The sequence below is a fragment of the Rhamphochromis sp. 'chilingali' genome (genome assembly GCF_963969265.1).
Source record: "Rhamphochromis sp. 'chilingali' genome assembly, chromosome: 15".
NCBI lineage: Eukaryota > Metazoa > Chordata > Actinopteri > Cichliformes > Cichlidae > Rhamphochromis > Rhamphochromis sp. 'chilingali'.
This window is the reverse complement of record NC_137942.1, coordinates 2830991-2852890: the sequence shown is the minus strand read 5'-3', so window position 1 is coordinate 2852890 and position 21900 is coordinate 2830991. Positions and strand designations below refer to the sequence as shown.

At 41.0% G+C, this 21900-nt stretch overlaps 1 protein-coding gene across 1 annotated transcript in view; it reads left to right on the top strand.

Annotated features, from left to right (window-relative positions):
- Nucleotides 1-21900, top strand: part of grin2ca (glutamate receptor, ionotropic, N-methyl D-aspartate 2Ca) — a 77306-nt gene that overhangs the window by 12031 nt on the left and 43375 nt on the right. Inside the window, exon 2 of the mRNA XM_080905514.1 lies at nt 9920-10361. Coding sequence (XP_080761640.1) covers nt 9936-10361 — 426 coding nt within the window. The 5' untranslated portion in view covers nt 9920-9935. The remainder of the gene's footprint in view (nt 1-9919; nt 10362-21900) is intronic.

The window sequence follows — 21900 nt, the reverse complement described above, 5'->3', positions numbered from 1 at the left end:
CAACATATTCATACAGGTGTAATCATCTGGTGGTAAATGAATCCTGACTCTTTGTAACAGAGAAGGTCAAACTGTGGCTTGTGTTTGCTGGGTGGTTGCATTTATTAAATTCTATTAAAGAAACCTCTTTCAAGCCTGGAAAGCACTGATCCTGTCTGCAGGATACCCACAGCGAGCAGTGACGTAGACCAAACTGAGAAAAACAGAAAGCTCAAAAGCTGCGACACACTTCCAACATTTCTGAAGTTTTTTGAAGATTTTGTTTTCGTAGTTCTGGAGAGAAAAATGTTCCTACAGTCCCCAACAAGATTAGCAAGCTAAGGTACATCCAATAAACTGGGAACGCTCTATTCCTGTACAGTAATACTTAAATTTAAACAGTTAAAGCCGAAGATGAAATAAAGATGTGAATTTCCTGACCGGTTAGCGAGCAGTTGCTGGGTGATGGTGCTGCACTAAAAACCTCCCTGTGAGTTGTCGTAGTTTCCATGAAAGATTCCAATTTGTCTGCAAACGCTCGCCAACTAACGGGGTAGTCAAACTTTCCAAAGGTTAAAAAATGAGAAAAAAAAACCTTCAAAGTAAAAGTTATTTATTTACCTCTAAAATTATAATTATAATTATATATATATATATATATATATATATATATATATATATATATATATATATATATATGCGCTATCTGGTTACCTATAAAAAGTCTTGATTTGGAGTACCTACATCTCTTAGTTTCACTAAAAAGTCCCATTAATTAGCTCATTATTTTTGATTTGGTGGATTGGCGTTCACTGATCACACCCAGGATATACCACTGATTTGATTTCATCTATAAAGTGATACTGTGATAACGTGATTCAGTAAGAAGTTCTGCCTCTGCCGTGTCAAACTGAGCTCAGAGATTTATTTTATTTATTTTTACTAAAAAGCTAATTATGTTCCTACAAACCTAGTGGACGTCTTTCTTTCTTTGCTAAAGATGGTGTATTTCACTATTTTGGGAAGAACTGGTCACAAGAGGAACAATAGAGCTAATTTAAGTAGTGTTTGCCTACCCGGTGCAACGATAGGGAAGCCCTAACGTTCATACGAGTCCCATAAAAGTCATAGATCTGCTTGATCATGGAGTTCTGACAGCGCTGGATCAAGAGGAAGCTGCTGGACTGTTATCAGCAGGTGAAACACAGACGCAGCAGGCTGCGGATCCATGGATGAGTGTATTGATTAAGTAGCAGGAGACGGGACAGGTGCACATTGTTAAACAGCTGCAGCAGGGGTGTCGTGCCCAGAATATAAAGGGAGTCATTAAACACTGCACCACACTTCTCACCCAGATGTATTTACTGCTGCAGCTTCACGTTAATGAGCTGGATCAGGAATCACTTGGAGGACCTTTGCAGCATCTCATCGATAAATGGCAGGTTGTTTTCTTTCATGTGGTTTCATCACTCATATGGTCTATATCAGAGAAAACAGAGAGTGGACAACTTTGGAAGAATGGATGCAGTTTGCAGGATGCAAAGATGAGATTTCAATGCGCACTGTGGGGCAGGACGGCTGTTGCAAAAGTAATTAAAGGGCACTGATTGCGCTAATCCTCATTTTCTGTCATGTGTACTGATACAGTGGTGGATGCTCATATTAAACAAGGCCAAATTTCCAAATAATGAGGTCAGTGTATGCATAAATAATCCCAAAGGGTCAGGCTTCAGGCTGCTCTAAACACTCGGTTTCAGACAGCTTCTTTTTTACTTGTGTCTTTGCATGTTGCCACAGATGGGGGATCTCCTCATGTGGTCATTCTTTGGCTGTGAGATGCCCCACCCACCAGCTGTTCAAGCTCTTTGTTTGCAAGGAGCAGCCAATCAGAAGAAAGCTGGGTCAAAAGGAGAGGAAGGGAGATGCCAGAGGTGCTTGTTGAAGCTGCCACCCCCCTCATAAGAAAATTAAGGATTACTTAGAGTCCAACAATAAAAATCTGGACCTGGAAATGAACAAAACAGGTTCCCTCCAATATGACAAAATGATATTTTTTAAAAATGTGAAAATAAACTGCTGCTTTTGGTTGAGACAGTGCTGAAAAAGGTGAAGGAAACATACACTGCATTAGAAGGGGAAATAAACCGCACTGTACAAGACTTCAATATGCATGAACCAGATGTACTCACATTCTCATCACTGAGTCTGTGTATGTGTCGCCGTGTGCAGAAAATCCAATTTGCCTTATCAGCAATATTCAATTTCTGGGAGCAGATAACATGTGTATGAGCTGAACATGCAGATGTGGATGTTTGCATTATTTACCTGTTCAACTTAACAAAATGTCCAAGTGTCAGCAGTGTGGAAGCACAACAGACTAAAAATAAATAACGTCGTTGTACGATAGAGCCCCAGCAGCTATTTTTAATCAGTCTGCATTTCTCAGCTCGTTCAGTAAAGACACTGCTTCCTCCGTATGTCACCCACTAGAGGGGGATAAGCACATCTTAAATGTTTGTTAGTCAAACTCTAACTAACTGAGGACAGAGAATACGAACACTGTCGATTGGTGGGACGATACTGCCGATCGGCACCGTTTAACTTTGAAAGTTCGGTCTCTCGTCCGCTTTTTAAAATCTAATCTCTCATCAGATGTTAGATAATTCTCAGCGGTGGCCTGTTTACACAGTTCAGCCGTCAAAAGAAGAGGAAACAGGAAAGTGGCTGGTATGTGCTGCTCTGAAGCAACTTATTTAAGTCACGTTGCTTTTCCATAATCCCTTTGACAAGAACGGACTTTGGCGACAGCTTTCCAAAAGAGGCAGTAAGAAATAAATAGGACAGAGGAGTGTGTGTGCTTGCATTAATCCTGTAATGGGGACTAACCTCCCAAACCATCATCTCTACGTGTAACCTTAAATATCTGAATTCTTGCATTCTTGCTGAAGAAAGTTTGCAATTAACAGGGAAATGTTCGTGTTCTTCATGTGGGTATGGAATAACCGTTAATGTGCCGTCTGTACCATATGTACAGCATGCAGCGCTCCATGTTGTTATACTCTATATAGGTTAAACATACTGTGGTCTACTTTATTTATTTAATCTCACAGTACAAAGACAACATGTAAAACACTGAAAAGGAAAAGGTTTCCCTTTTTTTAACGCAAATTTAAAGTTGGGACAAGTTATCTCACATATTTATGCAACTTGCAAGCAACGCATTAGAAACTGAGGAGCCCATCACTGTAGTTTAGAAAGCAACATGTTTCCCATTACAGCTGCAGGATTTCAGCTCTTCTTTTTTCTGAATCATAACACTGCAGATGTCTTTAGTGGGCCAATCATCATCTACCACCCAAATTTATTTACTACAGAGCTATCCACAAAGTACGAGGCCACCTCCACATGTTCAGGCATGGAAACCTGATGCCATGAAGCTCCCAGCACACAGTTTGTATGCTGATGTTAATGCCTGAAGGCGTTTTAGAACTCTTTGCCAGCCGAGCGTTGGCCATTTAAATGCACTAACACACCTCAGCACTCTGTGTCACTGACCTGACTTGTTGCAGTAGTGCTATCATATCACAGTACCATGCTGAAACTCAGTGAGTTCTTCTCAATGACCTGTTCATTCAGACATTTTTTAATTATGAAAGATCTTTCAAATCAATATTACATAAGCTAATAATAAATGAACTCCATGCTGACAAAAGAACCAGCTCGTTTTCTGCTGAAATATTTAAATGTTATTAGATAACAATGGAGTACTTTCATAAGAAGCTTACATGCAGACGTAATCAAGTATAACTGGGCAGTGACTGGTTGCACTCTGTGGGGCACCAAGTACAGTATGACTCATTCTGAATCCAGTTTGCAGCAGCATCATGACGCAAAAGGCAACCTGTCTCCGGCTCATGGCTCAAACTACAGTATGTACCTTGTGACTGCTTCGGAGCCGAAATTGTCTCTGTTTTGTAATAAATCTAAAACCTCTACGACCAATGGATGTCCACGGTGACTTTTGATCCTCAACATCTGAGTGGAGCCTGTATACACAGGAGCGGTTTGAGAGGATTTAGCCAAAGGACAGATGAAAATCCTCTTTCCTTTATGTATCAGTGCAGTTTAAGGATTCGGCTGGCTTTAGAGGTTCGGGGGCCGGCACCCAGCAAACGTACGGTCACAAGCTGTAATGTATCTGCATCATGAATCTTTGAAGGCTGTTTCCTCCAGATCTGAATGGTAAATAGAAACTGAGATACGATAGCCTCCATGGATCTCAAAATACAATATAAAATATATTCCAACTTTGTTTTACTGATTTCAACGATAACGTTAGCAACAAAGTTAGCAACAGCAAAGTCAATCTTGATTTCAGAACAGTTGTATGTCCATTGTACCCCCCATCCTGAATTCTCCCCCTACCAGGTCCACACTAGACAAGACAGCACAGAGAGCCAGTCTCTGCCCACACACACAAAAAAAACATCTCAAGACTTATACACATAACAAGCATAACCCAAACAAACAACAACAAAAAAGGGACCAAACAAAACAAAAGGATAAACAAATAAATAAAGTAAAAATGAGATTAAAAAAAAAATCCAAACTTTATAATGTAGCTTCACTCAGTTCACTTCAGACTCAGGAAGTAAAGTGATGGTGTCCACTAGTAAGAGAAATGATTTCCAGATTTTGTTAAATTTCCTATTTCTTTATTCTTTTAGAGAGAATCGAAGTTTTTCCAACTTTAAGTTAAAGAAGTACATCTCTCACCCAATAATCATGAGTTGGGGGGTGGGGAAGCTTCCACTTCAACAGAATAAGCCTCCGAGCTAGTAAAGTGGTAAAGGCTAGGGCCTGTTTGAGGGGGCCAGATCAAGTCGGGAGGAATGCCAAAAATTGCGGAGAGCGGGTTAGGAGGGACAGTCTGGCCATGTGCTTGGCTAAGTGTGTTGAATATATTCCTCCAAAATGCACTCAGTTTCGAACAAGACCAAAACATGTGGAAATGGTTGGCAGGTGATAGTCTGCATCTGCTACAGGCATCACTAATGGTTGGATAGATTTTAGATAATTTTGCGTTTGTATAATGTACTTTATAGACCACCTTGCACTGAATCAAAGCATGACGGGCACAAATTGAGGACGAGTGAATCAGTTTCAAAGCAGAATCCCACTGCTGTTCTGGCAGGGTTGTCTGTAGCTCTTCCATCTCAGCTTAGTATGAGAAATGGATTTGGGGACCGACGTATCTAGTATTTTATACAAGGCTGATATCAGTCTGTTTTGATGAGGGTTCGTCTGCAGGATGATATCCAGATTTGTTTCTGGAGGCCGATTGGGAAAGTGAGGGAACTACGTTTTTACAAAATCTCTAGTCTGAAGATAACGAAAAAAATTGATATTAGGCAGGTCATATTTAGACGATAGGTCAGCAAAAGATAGAAAGGTGTCCTGACTGTACAAGTCCTTAACAGTCCTAAGACCTTTATCTTTCCAACTGCCAAAGGCCGCATCAATGTTTGAAGGTGCAAAATTACAATCTTTTTAATAAAGGTGTTAGCAAAGGTCCAAGTAGCCCGAAGTATTTTCTGAACTGTCGCCAATTATTCGATTATCCCCAACAAGGGTTGGAGAGAAAGGGAGTGGTGAGCTGAGTATTGATGATAATACTAGATGCAGTTTCCATTTGTACCCAGGCTGGTACAGGGGGGTCGTTGCGAACCCAATGCAAAAGTTTGTGTATGTTAGCTGCCCAATAGTAGTGTCTAAAATTGGGCAGACCAAGACCACCGTCAGCTTTAGAGGACTGAAGAATAGACTTGCGAATTCTAGCTTGTTTCCCTCCCCATATGAAATGTGACAGAGTCTTTTCTAACTTGTCGAAGAATGCTTTAGTAAGAAGAACTGGGACATGTTGAAAAAGATACAAGAATTTGGGGAGGACATTCATCTTTATCAGGTTAACTCTCCCTGCCACTGACAATGGTAGTGAAGTCCAATGGTCACAACCTTTCCCAACATTGTCTAGTAGGGACAGAAAATTCTCCCTCATCATTTTAGGTATAGAAGAGGAAATAAAACCCCCCAGATATCTAAATCCAGTTTCTGTCCACTTAAAGGGCACTATTGAGTGGGGAAGAGCTCTGGCCAGGGAGTTGAGGGGTTGCAACTCGGTTTTTTGATAATTGAGCTTATATCCTGACAGTGTACCATATTGGTCCAGTATGTTAAAAAGCACCGGAAATGAGTTTAGAGGGTCAGAAATGTACAGGAGCAAGTCGTCTGCATAAAGGGAGAGTTTGTGGGTTACACCGAACCTCGTAATGCCTTTAAATCTATCCTCTGAACGCAGCCATATTGCAAGAGGCTCGATAGCAATGGCGAATAGGAAGGGTGAGAGAGAGCACCCTTGCCTAGTGCCCCTCTCAAGTGGAAAAGGGGAAGACAAGTTGTTGTTAGTACGAATACAGGTGAATGGCGAAGAATATAGTAGCTTAACCCAGAGAATAAAGTCAACCCTAAGTCAAACCTATCCATCACCTCATAGAGGAAGCGCCGCTCGACGCGGTCGAAGGCTTTCTCCGTGTCAAGAGATACCACAACCTCTGGAATTGAGTTGCATGATGTGTGGATAATATTCAAGAGGCGTCTTGAATTGTCATATGAGTGCCTGCCGGCCATGAACCCATCTGATCAGTGGCGATAATTTGTGGCACAACACGTTGTAGCCTAAGTGCGAGAATTTTAGATAGTATTTTAAAATCAATATTTAAAAGAGAAATTGGTCCGTAACTACTGCACAACAGAGGATCCTTGTCTTTTTTCAAGAGTAAACAAATAGTAGCTTCGGACAAAGTCTTGGGTAATTGACATTTTGAAAAGGCTTCATTATATACATATCTTTCAACAACGGTGCCATAAGATCAGAAATGGCTTTATAGTATTCTGCAGAGTAACCGTTGGGCCCGGCGATTTACCTGTGTTTAAGGATTTAATGGCTTCTTGTACCTCTACTACAGTAATTGGTAGGGCTGCTCAATTAATCGAATTTTAATCACGATTACGATCTGGGCTTTCAACGATCATTAAAAATGACTGAGCCGATTATTAGCCCCTCCCTCATTTATCCGCGACACCTTAAAGGCCGGTCCGTGAAAATATTGTCGGGCATAAACCGGTCCGTGGCGCAAAAAAGGTTGGAGACCGCTGATTAAGAGGACCCGAGGGAAGCTCGGAAAGCTAAGCAGAAGTTATTTGGAGAGTGACTGCCGTTGGTTGAAAAGAGAGTTTAAAAAAAAAACTTCAGTGGTGTTGCACACTATTTTATATTATTTTTTAAAAGTCATTGTTAACCCTTTAAAGCCGGTCAGAGCAGCACGCTCCGTTTTGCGTAACTATTTTTAAATCCCTGTAGAACCTGAACCGCGTAAGCTAGCGCAATAATTTGTTTTGCATATGAAACCGGAGGAGTTGTACTTACATCTGATGCCATCAGCTTGTCCTCGGTCACGGTTTCGTTCCACATATAGCTTTGCAAAAATTGCATAAAAAGCGCTTGCAGGAACAAAAACATAATATTCCAGAAACAGGCTTTGCCGTTCCTATCAGCTGTTCGTAACACTTCCCACAGTGAAATGATGCACATGCTGTTTTCTTTGCAAATTTGCATCATAGGATTGTTTTTTGTTTTTCCTGCAGTATATAAAAATTGCTGTATCTCCAAAATAAAACTATGAAGACACTCAAAATAAATTTCCTGTGGTGGGAAACTATTTTTTGCAACTTTATTGTATTTAAAGTTTTGAGGGATAAGCCTCTTAAATTTCTCCAAGTAGAAATATATGTAAACAAAACAAAAGCGATTTTCAATTTTTTTTGTAGTTTATTGCACTTTTTTGCAATTTATGTAATTACTATGGACTTAATGCATACATATTATTAAAATATGGGCTATAACAGTTGTATTGATGTATAGCAACTTGAAATGCTCCTACAAATGGCACTACAGCATGTAAAAAAAATAATATAAGCTCTGGTGGACTTGGTTCTATGGTAGGTCTTAAAGGGTTAAATAAATATCGTCAAATAATCGTGATCTCAATTTCAGTGAAAATAATCGTGATTATCATTTTTGCCATAATCGAGCAGCCCTAGTAATCGGTCCCCCTAACCCCTTCGTCAGATCTATTCTTGGAAAATGTATATTTTGGAGAGTTTCTTCTGATAGAGGTGGAGAGCTTGACGTGTACAGATTGGAATAGAAACGAACAAATACTTCATCAATTCCCTCTGGGTCCGATATTATGTCACCAGCGGCAGACTTGACCTTTGGAATTCGTTTGGAGGTTGCTTCGGCACGGGCTTGATAGGCCAGAAGTTTCCCTGCCTTATCACCGGATTCAAAAAAGCGTTGCTTTGTCTTAATTAATTGAACCATAGCTGTTGCGGTGGTGGTTATACAATATAAAATATAAATAAATATATTAAAATCATGTCACAAAGTTACTGATGACTCCATTTTTGCTTTAATGACATTTTTACCACCTGAGCGTTCAGCCTTCATTCATGCGCCTCAGCTGTTTTACGGTTTCATTAAATATACAGGAGGTCTTCACGTATTTCTTCCATGAATGTTAATCTCACGACATTAAGCCTAAACGTCTCTACTGCTGTCAGCTGAAACACGGCTGATGTCACTGAACAGGATGTAGAATCGAGTTGCACATGCAGGACACGTCACGAACAGCTTCCCATGCATGCATGCGTGATGTATTTTCTCGGAGTCTGTGCATGCAACATGACAAAAAAACCCAATTCCTTCATAAGTATTCTAGAGATGAACCGGCCCGGCCGTCATGCACTGCATGCTTGTTCTGCAGTGTTTTCCAGAGGAGCTCACAGCTCGGTCTGACACAGGATGTAGAACGGAGAGAAAAACGCAGCACAGAGCTGCACCGTGCTCCGTGCACTAGCCAAATCTCTTGATAAGTTTATACACTACAATCAAGCCGCAGGCCATGACGCCTGGTTGGGATTACCAAGGGATTACAATATATTCACCCCACTGGGATTCCATCACATGGTGGATCAGATCTCTGTGACAGGGGCCCAGTGTGCAGCACTCCCCGAGGGCCACAAACACTGCTGTGAAAGATTTGACAACGAGCCTAACTCTGTCTGACAGCTCAACACAAACCGCTGTCTGCTTACAATGTGAATGTTAAACTAACATTACAGGGTTTGACATCGCAGAGTCCCAACTATGGCATTTCTCCTGCATTACCTTCCAGAGGGCAGAAAGCACAACAATTGGAAGTAATTAAGATAGTACGGCTGAGAGTTAGTGCTTGCATTGCAGTCCATTAGAGAGGCAGTGTTGCACAAGGAGCAAGGATTTTATCACCAGAGGATTAAAGGCATTTGTGAATAAAGTTTTTTTCCTTTTGATATGTTGAAACGTATGCTAATGAACATTATTCTGACACTGTGGATGCCACATGATCGTCAAAACTATGCATGCAGATCTGCAGCAGATTAAGCCTGAATGCCTTGGGCTGCTAAAAAAGAAATTAAGTAATAGCATCAAAAGTAATGTCACGAGAGAAAAATTATAAATCCTCTTGTTCTCCATTTGTTGCATTAAACGCTGGACACCATCTGCTGGGTTGTACCGCAGAATCCAACAGCAGCAGGGTGGCAGCTGCCATCCTAAGACGCAACAGCCTGGCCACAGCCTCGTGCTGCACGCTGACAAACACTAAAAATACTGCTCTGGGCTCCGTTAATGGGCTCTTACACGTCTGATTACAGCGACCGGGCTGGCACGCTGAGCCGAGATGAAGCCAGAAGGTCATTTATATTTATCAAAACGTAAAAACAAACACAAAAAGATCTTCCTGTCTAACATGTCGATCTCTTCTATCCCCCCCACCAGGCAGTAGGTGACTGAGATGGGCGTTCGTCTAGGCTGCTGGAGCGACTCCCCGTGGTGGCCGCCGCTGCTGCTGCTGCTATTCTGCGCCATCCCTGGCTGTTCCGGCCGGCCGTTCGGGATCCCCACGCCCTCTGTGAATGTGGCGGTGGTGTTCAGCGGCACGGCCTACCAGACGGAGATCAAGGGGCGTTTGAGTCGGGAAAACTTCATGGATCTTCCCTTGGAGGTGAACCCTATCACTGTACTGGTCAACAACACTAACCCTCGGGCGCTGCTAACCCGCATCTGCGACACTCTCTCAACCAACCGTGTCCATGGCGTGGTGTTCGAGGACAACGTGGGCTCAGAGGCCGTGGCGCAGATCTTGGACTTCATTTCCACTCAGACGGCCGTGCCAATCGTGGGCATCAGTGGAGGCTCTGCTGTCGTCCTGCCACACAAGGTCAGCTCGTCATCAATTACTACACCTCACACACACAAAAGCCTTTGTTTTTATTCCACCGCCGCTGATCTTTCAGTTTTTCTTTTTATCCAGAATACACCAACACCAAAGTACCAACCAGTGTTGGTCAAGTTACTTGAAAAAAGTAATCAGTAACTAATTACTGATTACTTCCCCAAAAAAGTAATCCCGTTACTTTACTGATTACTTATTTTCAAAAGTAAATAATTACTTAGTTACTTTTTAAAAACACGATTTACAACCTGAAGAGGTGATAAAGCGATAGATCTTTCAGCCCAATTCTACTTTTTCTACATAATCCATCATACAAAATGTAATCAAATGGAAAAGTCTCTTTTTAAAACTTGTTTTATTAGTTTTAATCTTTTAACTTTATGCATCAAGCAAAAATGTAATTATCTGCAACATTCTCTGACTTGAATAAATTAGTTTAACATTTAAACCTATTTTCTGCACATTCCAGCACATAAAATAATTTTTTTTGTGTTTACACTCAGTCTTTCAAATAGATGCAAGTAAAACACAGCAGAAAATAAATAAAGTCAAAGACTCAGCGGTCCTGTTGCTCTATTTTCACCTGTAAAGCAGGAGTGGGGTAGGCGGAGGTTTACCCTGGTGCAGGTGTGCCGCGGTCAGTTGAAGAATCCGCGAGTTTCTCTGTGAGTTTCCCATTACGTCGTAGCTACTCGGTGCTTGTTGGAAGTTTAGGGGTTTTTTTCGCTGTAAAAAGAAGTTTTCTTCCCACGCACAGCGGACACTAATGTTTTTATCACTTTTTATGGAATCAAACTCAAAGTAAGGTCAGTACTTCCACGCTTTAGACGCTGCACGCTCATACTCTCTCTGCACTCGATATGTGATCCATTGTTGATCTGCACACAGCTGTTGCCACGAACCTCGCACTCGCTTCCGTCACTGTCGTGAGACATTCTCGCAAAAAATCACGGTTTTAGTAACGCAGTAACGCAGCGTTCCTACGGGAAAGTAAAGGTAATCTAATTACCATTTTTGCAACAGTAATCCTTTCTTTACTCGTTACTTGAAAAAAGTAATCAGATTACACCATCTCTGGTACCAACTATAATAATATTTCATTAAACAAAGGAGATAGGTGCTCTATGAAATCAATTGTTGGGGTCAATCTCATTCCTGGACAAAGTTTCTGTTTTTCCTTTTGGTCTGTCAGGTATTAAGAACTCCTTACTCTTATTGAAGTTAGATAACAGCTTCATTCAGTATTTAGACATTTACTTAATCACTTGAGTCTGCAGCGTGACTCGTGGTAATTATAGTCCTCGTAGCAAAAAGAGAAATCATTTCAATCACAATTCTGCTTAAGGTGCTGATTCATTTTCTTGAGAGCAGTTAAATAATGACAAAGAAGCCATTAGGAAAAAAACAGGAATCCGAGTGCTAATTACATCAGCTTAATGAACACTGAAGGACGTATAATACGTCACTTTAAAGCGAGCAAAAAAGAAGAAGAGAAAAAGAAAATCGATGGATATTAGTAATGACCAAATTGCACATTTGCATTATTGTTTCACACAATTCATGAGAAGAAAATGTTACTATTTCAAAGTCAGATACAAAGAATATACCTTTTATTCAAATCCTCAGTTTTTAATACACATATAGGACCTTTACTGCCTGATCTACGGCCTTCAAAGCATTCTACTGTTGCTCCAGCTGGAAGCAACTTTGGGTTCAGTGTCTTGTTCAAGTTTCAAAGCATCAACCATGTATCATAATTCCACTCCACTATCTGAGCCACAGTCTAACGGATATGCTTCACACATAATTTTTGCATAACAAAACCCATCATGTCAAATGATGAAGTTGTGCTATTTGAAAACGAGTGAATAACAACACCAAAAATATCCAGACTTTCATTTGCCCCACAGATTTGCCAGCTGATTTATTGTTGGAGCACTCATGCTGCATAAATAATCAGTACAAACGATTGACATCTGCTCTGACTGGCAAAACAATGCAATACATCTGCCCATTTCCCAGTAAGATGCCCATGATAACGCTGGTATCACCACCACGCCGTCTCAGATGCTCATTACATTGCACGAATCTGTGCAAGTGAAGGAGAAAAGGGTTGGTGCATTTCTTCACTGTACTGTGGTGTCAGTGTGTTTTTATCTTGTAGTTAATATTAGCTCCCTGATTAACTTTCCAGATGTGAGCCATCCTTCCTCAATGCAAGACGCTGAATTTTGGTACCCAAGTGTATCATGAGGTACTGGCTCCAAGTCAAATGGGTGAAGGAAACAGTTTATATAAGACTAACAACATCTGGCACCAGCATGCTGATAATCTATTGCAAGAGGAAGTGATATGATTTATTGTTATGTCAACATTAGGGCTGCCACAAACGATTATTTTGATAGTCGACTAGTCACCGATTATTTTTGCGATTAGTCGACTAATCAGATCATCATCCATTGGACGTACAGCGTACAGCTTATTGCACCAGCAGCATCTGGTCTTATATAACTATCATTAGCTTACAGCTTGAAGTGTTTGTGCTAACTAAAAATAAAGACAAGATGGTAGTTTATTAATTTTTAATGAAGTTTGCAGATTGTTTCGGTGAAGTTTAATAAACTCCTTGCTATCTAAAATATAACAGGACACCGGAGTATATTCTCCAGCGTCTCACACTTCTGATAATCAGCTGTCTGCTTGACAGTTTTAGCTGTGCAAAAACTATAACTTTAATCTCAGCCAAACCGATTTACTCAGGAACAAATAAAATACTAAAGAAAGATAACTTAAAAATGTTAGTTTGGCTAAGTGACTTATATATATATGTTTAACCTGACTAGCGAAAGACGGCGGTGGGTTTGAAAACGATTTGCCGGGAGTCCGGTGTTCTCACGGCTCTAGTTAGCCTAGCCCCCGCCTAGCTAACGAGCTAGTGGGTAACAGACGTCTCCGAAAACGTCGGAGCGCTTTTGAAAATATGCGGTGTCTTGATAAACTGAGCCGATATTTGAGGTTTACACAGCTACATTCTCGCCTGAAAATATGTTAAATGTTTATTTTGTGACCCAGAAAGAATAATAAAAGTAAAGTTAAAACTAACTAGCTGCCGCCATTGTCGACAACTGCGCTGGGCTGCGCTATGAATTCTGGGACACAGCTTCTTCTTCTTCGGGGTTTAACGGCAGCTGGCATCCTTGTACATGCAGTGCTGCCATCTTCTGTTTCAGTCCGTTATTACACTCTTAAATCCTACTACTCATTCCTGCGTCCTTTGTGATCTTACAAAGCTTCAAACGATGCGTCGACTATTAAATTAGTCGTCGACGATTTTAATAGTCGACATAATCGTGACTAGTCGACTAATCGTGGCAGCCCTAGTCAACATTTAGTGCAACTTCTAATTTTATTAATAAGAAAAACTAGAGTTCCAACTCTTTTGAACATTTTTGTGCAGATGTTGTATGTCGAGGTTGTGTTACATGATGTTAGTGCCACATGCTGCTACACTGAGGTGAGGTCAAGTACAGGAGACAAGTTTGTGGCTCAAACGAGCATTTAAACCACATCTGAGTTGAAGCTGGTTTAGCTGCAACGATCGATCTAAACAAGCACAAATACCAGCAACAGAGACTATAATCTTTTCTCTGGTGACATTTCTACAAGAAACACTTTGGCGGAGCTGGGATAGCATCACACGTCGACAGCCGCAGTCTGAAGCCCTGAAAAATGATTCTTTCACTTGATGACTCGACTTGGTGGTGGTGCACATTATGCTTGGTTTCTTGAATGATGCATGCTGCACAGCTATTTATGTTTTTCCTCACACGTAACAACTTGGCTGGGCCATTGAGGCAAACACAGCCACACTGCAACTTTTGTTTTTGCTAGCTAGTCCCAGACCTGCCGGCTCATGTTTGCACAGCATCAGGTTGACCGTGTCGCTGTTGTGGCCGTCCTCAACGCCATTTAGCTGCTTCCCAGATGTTCTCTCAACCCACAGTTAGATGGACTTTTAATACACTTTTTTATAATATATTAAACAAATGTTATATATTTGTGCCCGTACCACATAAAATACAATCAAAGTCTATGAGAAAAGGATTTAAAATGTCATTAAAGATTTATTTTAAACCACTATTTAAGTTCTAATTAAGTATTACCACACCAACGAGTTTGGTCAGCAGCTTTCGGGGAGTCGAAATTAGATCAGAAGCATTTATTATTTTTCAAAGCTAAAAAGATGTTTTGTTTGTTATTACTAGGATTAATGCAAGCATACAAATGCTCTGCACCCCTATCAGCCTGCCTCACATTCACCTTTAGACTTTTCAAGACCTGTTTACTCCTTCAGATGAAATCTAAAACCAAACACACTGATGTGAGTGTAAAATCTAAGTTAAGGTACAATCAAAGTCTTTTAAAAGTGTTAAAATGTGTTTAATAATGTGAAAAGTATCATTGCTGCCCTAAAGCTATTTTAAGTATTAGCAATTTCTCAGTAAACTCAAATCTTCCCATTTCATTAGTCTGAAGAGTAAGCAGCTTTTAGGCCTTTTTCTTCATCGCCATCTTCAAGGTTTCCATCAGCAAACTGCAGGCCTCCCACGCCTAAACTGACCCCCTACCAGGTCTCAGCACAGGGGATTTTGAGATGAGTTTTTAGCCATGAGCTAAAATAATAAGCTAAAGGTACTTTTACAGTTAAAAAGAATTGGTCTCTTTATTTACAAATGATGGTGATCCTTTGCAACGATCAGATCAGTGGAAAAATGCTAATACGAAAGATGCACAAGAGGTTTTAACCATCACAGCATCTAACAGCACGAGCCTGAGGCAGTAATCTCACGGCACTGAATTCATCTTTTCACCTACAGCATCAGTGAACTCTTTCAGTGCTTTGGATAAGAATATGGTTCTTCATTCAAAGCCCCAGATTGGCCTTTTCCATTTGACTCTTGAGGCTTTCCATGAGCAAGGAGACACTAACAAGACTCCAGTAATTTGCATCATTCACACGGGCCTGTAGACAGCTCCCCTGTCAACAACATCCATTTCAGAAAACATGCGGCGTGATCTCGCCCTCCGCATGGCGTCGAGGGTAATAAAAGAGATGTCATGCAGCAGTTAATGCCTCCTGCTGCTCATTTACACTTTAACCATTCAAACCTGAGGACAGAAACAGCGAATCAATCACAGTAAATTACAGAATAAACACATGTAATAAGAAATAAGCTCTTTGACAAAGGCTAGTGTGAAAATGAATGATTGCTTTTCATCAGCAATTAGTTGGGACCATTAATTTATGACATTTAGTGAAGCCATTATACTTGCCTTTCAGAGCAGTGAGTGCATGCATTATTAATATGGATGGTCCCAGCTGGAAACCAACCGTAATCTACCCACTGAGGCACCGGGTCTCTGAGTGACATGCACACATGCCTGCCCTGCATGATTTGCTATTTGCATGCAAATAGTTTCCCGCAGCCTTGGGTCCACTTGTACTTAATCCATACCACAAATACCAAAGATTTTGGTTATTACTAAACATTTCAAAAGCATAAAAAACATGGAGCATGCTTAGACTTTCTCAAACTTCACCTGCTTCCAAGTAGAAGAACACGCGACCTTCAAACTGACCCCAATAACGGTTATGAAACAAAAAATGTTGCTGCTTCAACGCATTCAAATTTCAGGTCAGCCAGTTTGTTTGTGTGAACATTTTAAGAAGCTAATAACTTGTAGAAAATTAAACCAAACCCACAAATGAAAAATGTGCTTATTGTAGAAACGAGTAATCACAAAATCCTTCTTTACTCTATATACACGTCTGTCCACTCGTATCCATCTTTGCACTGCTTCCAGGCAGATATCTGGGCAGCGTGTTGAATCTCTATCAAATAAAATCCGTAACTTTTGCAGTCGTCACTGAGACAAAAGAAAAACTACATCCATGTAATCAGTTAATTTGATTTTATAAAATTGATACATTTTTTCCCAAAATAAGGTTAAAATTAATTTCAGTCAAAAGTTGTAATTCTACTCTGCATACACACATTACAGCTGACCGCTATCTCAGCTCATCCCAGCAGAGAACTGAGCAAGTTCACGTTATAGATTCACCGAAGAAAAATCTTTATAACCATATAATGACAGAATAATGAATAGATACGCCCATAAAGCAAACAGGTGAAAAGGGGGGACTGGACCTACTGGGTAGAGGTTCCAGGGAAGACCCACAACACGCTGGAGAGGTTATATCTCTCAGCTGGGCTGGGAATGCCTTGGTGTTCCCACAGATGAGCTGGAGGAGGTGCCTGGGGAGAGGGAGGTCTGGGTTTTTCAGCCTGAACCTGTGACCTGGGCTGTGATAAGTGGCAAACAGATTGATACTCAATTGTGCATCAATTTATAAATGACTGGCTCATGTGTTGATAATCTCTCTGGTGGCAAGGACAAGGAAAACGTAACAGACAACAGATAAATGTAGTCATAAAAAGAATAATGTGAATGTGGCATTTTATCCCGCTCTAAAGTGAACCTCTCAGTCCGCACTGCCACGTCTCTTTAAATTAAAACTAATGCATGCCTCAGAGGTTAGAGATGTGGGGTAGCTGTAGCTCAGTTGACAGGAAACATTAAATCTGTCCCTGCTGACCATTTCTCAAAATATCCTCAGGCAAGGCAGTGCACCCTAAATCGTCTAAATATTCTCAAGGGATAAAAGTTAACGGCTCTGAACATTAAAATCCTCCAAAAGAAGTCGAAGTAAATGATTAATAAAATAATAACATGCAAAAATGTGGAGAACTTTATAATCTAGGGGAAAAGAGTCAGACAACATTATAAATAAAGGTTTTACAGATAAAAGCAAAGCTGGAAGTTCAAAAAAAAACAACAAAAACTTTTAGAGCGACTGATATAAAATATGTCATAAAGATTATAAATTACCTGAAGGAAGAAGAAGATGATCTGTAATTGTCTGTCAGACTGTTATAGACCAAATAAAACACCAAAAAGCACTGTTTTTAGACAGCAAAAGTGCCATAATTTATGCTTTATTCAGTAGCATTTTAATATTTGATCGCTGAAAAGGTAAAAATGTGCAAACAGTAATGAACGAGCTGCACAGAGATGATTTTGGTCTAACCTTCTTTGAGTTTCCCCTTAATCAGGAATGCCATTCACCAATTGATTTATGGGGTGCTGTCAAGGGTAGTCAACAAGGCAATGGAGCTCATTCATTTTTCATACATATCACTGAAAGCACAGAGTTTGAGCCCTATGAAAGCGACAGCATGAAATTAGGTGATAAACCGATTGCTATCCTCAGGACATTTCTGTTTGTCGATTGGCAACATCAGAGCTGACGTGCCATTATACGCCTCATTTTCTATTCCTATCACAAACAGCCATTAAAAAACTAATGCTGGGCCGAAGACTCAATTAAGAATATTGCTTTTTCGTGTAATTATAGTATTGGAACTCATTCAGCTAGCAGTCATGTCAGGATCAGATGACCAAGGGAAGCTTTAGATCAATCAGTTCCCAGGAGCCTCCTCAGTGTCTAAACACTGGATAAAATCAATATCAATAATCACGGCTGACACAAATCACCGACAGGTTTGGGAAGCCCGAAGAACGCGCACCTGGTAAAGCTGGTCAAACAAGGAACAAATGCATCAACTTTCAAGAGGTACAAGAACCATCAGACTCCAAAGAAAGAAAACAGAGGACAAGATTAGCAGGTCTACTTGCTTTTATTTAATTTGATACACTAGAGACTTGAAATAAACTATTCCAACATCAAAGTGCCACAATTACACAAACTCACAACCGCTTGAGTCAGCTGTAGACAAACACCTGTTGTGTTTCGGAAGAGTTACTGTGTTTGGCAGTGGAGGCGGCGGAGTTTCCAAACTCGAGGGGTAGACTTGAACTGATACGGATTCTTTCTGTGTTTGTGGCGTTACTCTCTGTGCTGGTTGAGGTGCATGCTTCATGCCTGCTGCCGTCTGCTGCAGCTACAACGCTGAATGTGGATCACAACCTTTTATTCGTTCAACCAGTGACAACAAAAGTCGCTTATCATTGTTAGAAAAGATCCTTAAACTGCCACAGACACAGAGTCATCATATCCAGAAAAACAACATAGTCTAGCCAAATGACTCTAGTTGGAAATGAATAATAGTTCTTGGTGCAGTTTTTATTTTAGTGACGTTGTCATAAAACGGTAAGAGAAGTATTTTGGGGGGTTTAATCTGTAAGTGAGGGCAGGAAGGATTGATCCACCATCTTCAGTAACGTGGATTCTGTATAGTCTGCTGTGATGAAGAGAGCTGAACGTAAAGCTGAACGTGAAGCTGAATGTGAAGCTGGTCGTTCTACATTTGTGGATAGTGACTAGGGATGACTAGGGATGGGTATCGTTTAGGTTTTATCCGAGACCGGTGCCAAACCGGTACTTTTGAAACGGTGCCGGTGCTTAAACGGTGCTCAAACCGGTGCTTAAAGAATGGAGAACACAAAATCGGTCCAAAAACCTCTCATGTTCAGCTGTTTTTTGTAAAAAGATAACAATGTTAGCCTTTTCTGCAGCTATGGGGCATATATGTTATCACTCTTGGCTGGAAGCAGTGCTTAAACAATGGAAAAAACACAAACTTTGTCCAAAAACCTCTCATGTTCAGCTGTTTCCCTCTTTTTCTTTGGTCATTTTAGCCTTTTTGGCCAGGGTGAAGGGAGTATCTGCCATCAAACAAGAAGACAGCCGCATGAAGCTATGATGGTGTTTGCTAGTTCACCTTACATGCATTAATGTAATAACGTGGTTAGCCTACTCAACGTAAATTACACACGAACAACATTAAGCTACTCACGCAGAGAAGAACGGCTGCTGCTGCCATCATCATCCTCATCATTTCTGCTACACTGGCAGGGCTAGGGGCCAGGACTCTCCTCTTCGGGTTTTTGGGGGATGTTGCTAACTCCGGGTCCGATAACAGGCACCACACCCGCAGTAGATGTGCTCGGTGTGAGGTCTCGCAGCAAGCTATCAAATACGGCGCATTTCTCGGCTTTAAAAAAAAAAAAAAACACTATGTGTCGCCAGGTGTTTCATCGGATTCTTGGTGTTACCTCCTTTGACAGCATCACAGTATCAGCTTAAAGCACTTGTTGCAGGCTGCTGAGTTTGCATCTTTTGCTGTGAAGTACAGCCAGACTTTGACCGCTTCGCCTTGGACATTTTTAATCTGTAGCTCTGCTCTAAAAGAACGTACGTACCTGGCCCCGCCTACTTTTCCTCGGAAACGTAAAATGATTGGCTAGAATCTAAAGTGTATCACAGCTCAGGAAAAAAAAGCACCGAAATAAAGCACCGAAATGTGTGCTGCTTTTCGGTCTGGTTACTACCGTTTATGTCAGAACTGGTGCCATCATGGCACCGGATACCGGTACCCATCCCTAATAGTGACTAAAAAACAAGATGGCAGATACAAGTGTTAGAAGTCAGGTTCTTAATTTCGTCATCTACTCGAAGAGAGAGGCTGAGGAGCTGGGTAATTTGAGAGAGGCTGAGGGTGGAGCCACTACATCACTATCAAAAGAGCATCTGAAAGCATTCGGGCATCTGACCAAGATGCCCCCCGGACACCTCCTATGTGAGGAGACTTGATGTTTTTGATGGATGAACAGATGATGGATGTATGGATGGATTTAATTCAGTTTTATTTTTAATAATAATAGAGAGAAAACCCAAACATTCAAACGTCCCCCTTTGAACAAGCACTTGGCAACAGTGTGGCTACACATTCTCAACGTGTCTGATGTAATTTCGCTGAACAGGGGAGCATAAATTCAACTTTTCTCTCATTATCCATTTAGTTCAATATCCTGACCTAAAATCCAAAGTACTCTTTGAAGCATCCATTCTGTAGTGTGACAGATCACATCCTCCGAGCAAGACCGTCTGCACAAAGTGTACAAAATGTATGACAGAAAGGACCAAAAAACCCTGATTGTCTTTGCAAGAACAAGAGCCTGAGGCTTTTCTCAAAACTAGAGCACTTCTTTTTTTTCAGACTCTGCCGTGTCTACTTTTGGAACTCACTTGTGCCCACTTCTCAAGTCCTGCATGTCAAAACTCACAGAAATAAGAGGATAACCTGTCTAGACTGAAGCAGACAGACTCCTGAACGGTCACAGAAAGCAGCCAGCGGTAAAAAGGACAAGTGTTAGCAGAGTCAGTACATGTGTATATGCAGCGTCACGTTCAGCTATCGGCTCCAGTGAGATTCATTAGGTCGGGTCCAGAGAGGCCCGTGTGTATTTTTTTTTTAAAAGTATTTATCAGCTCAAATCCCTGATATTTATTAGTTTATTGATGATTTTCCAATTTTCTGTTCACGTGCAACTATGGCTCATCTCAACCAGCTCATGACAACTAAGATTAAATTGATGACACTGCAAGCCTACCTAATTATAATTTATAACATCAATCTGTCACATTAATCACTTTGGAAGTCTTTTTATCTAAAATATATAAACGCTCTGAACATGTGAACATGAGGACGTATGCTGCTAGGGCTGCTCAATTAATCGAATTTTAATTACGATTACGATCTGGGCTTTCAACGATCATTAAAAATGACTGAGACGATTATTAGCCCCTCCCTCGTGCTTTACTCTCGCGCTGCTCCGTGTGGCAAATCGAGCGCACCTCTCTGCATTTTGAACACGTGTCACAACAATTAAGAGCAACGGTCTCCAACCTTTTTTGCGCCACGGACCGGTTTATGCCCGACATTATTTTCACGGACCGGCCTTTAAGGTGTCGCGGATAAATACAACAAAATAAAACTAGTACCGGTACCGAAAAAAAGAAAATTTATTCATAACACACGTGAAAAGACCCAGGAAAACAGATTAAACGATAAAAACGATAACAGAATAACCCTGAAAACCATACATTTCAGGAAGCCGGTTTAGTGCAAACTCTGAGTAAGTATACCCTGAGTTAACGAAAACTCTGGGTTTTCGGTTTCACAAAGCGAGTTTAGATTAATTCTGAGTGAGTTACTATGACGACACACTCCGTGAAGCTAACCTGCCCCCTAGCAGGTTTACTTCAACTAACCCTGACCTTCTCCGCCTCTTTGTCGGAAACCTGACTGTAGGAAGTGTCAGACATGGCATGCTCCTTCCTTGAAGAGCCAGTAGATGTTGAAGCCCAAATTCTCCGCAGAGCTCTCCGCCGGGAGAGAGTGATTAGAGCGCGTTCGGACATTTTATCATTTTCTGATGATTTCCTGTGTGAACGTTACCGTTTTTCAGCACAATCTATAATTTATTTGGATAACATCCTCAGGCCTAATATTGCTCATGTGACACATCGCCGACATTCTCTCAGTTCTGTACATATTATTTGTATCGCACTTCGGTTTTTTGCAAACGGGAGCTTTCTGTATAATATTGGTGACGCTGAGCACGTTTCCAAGGCTACCGTCTGTCGGGCAGTCAGGAA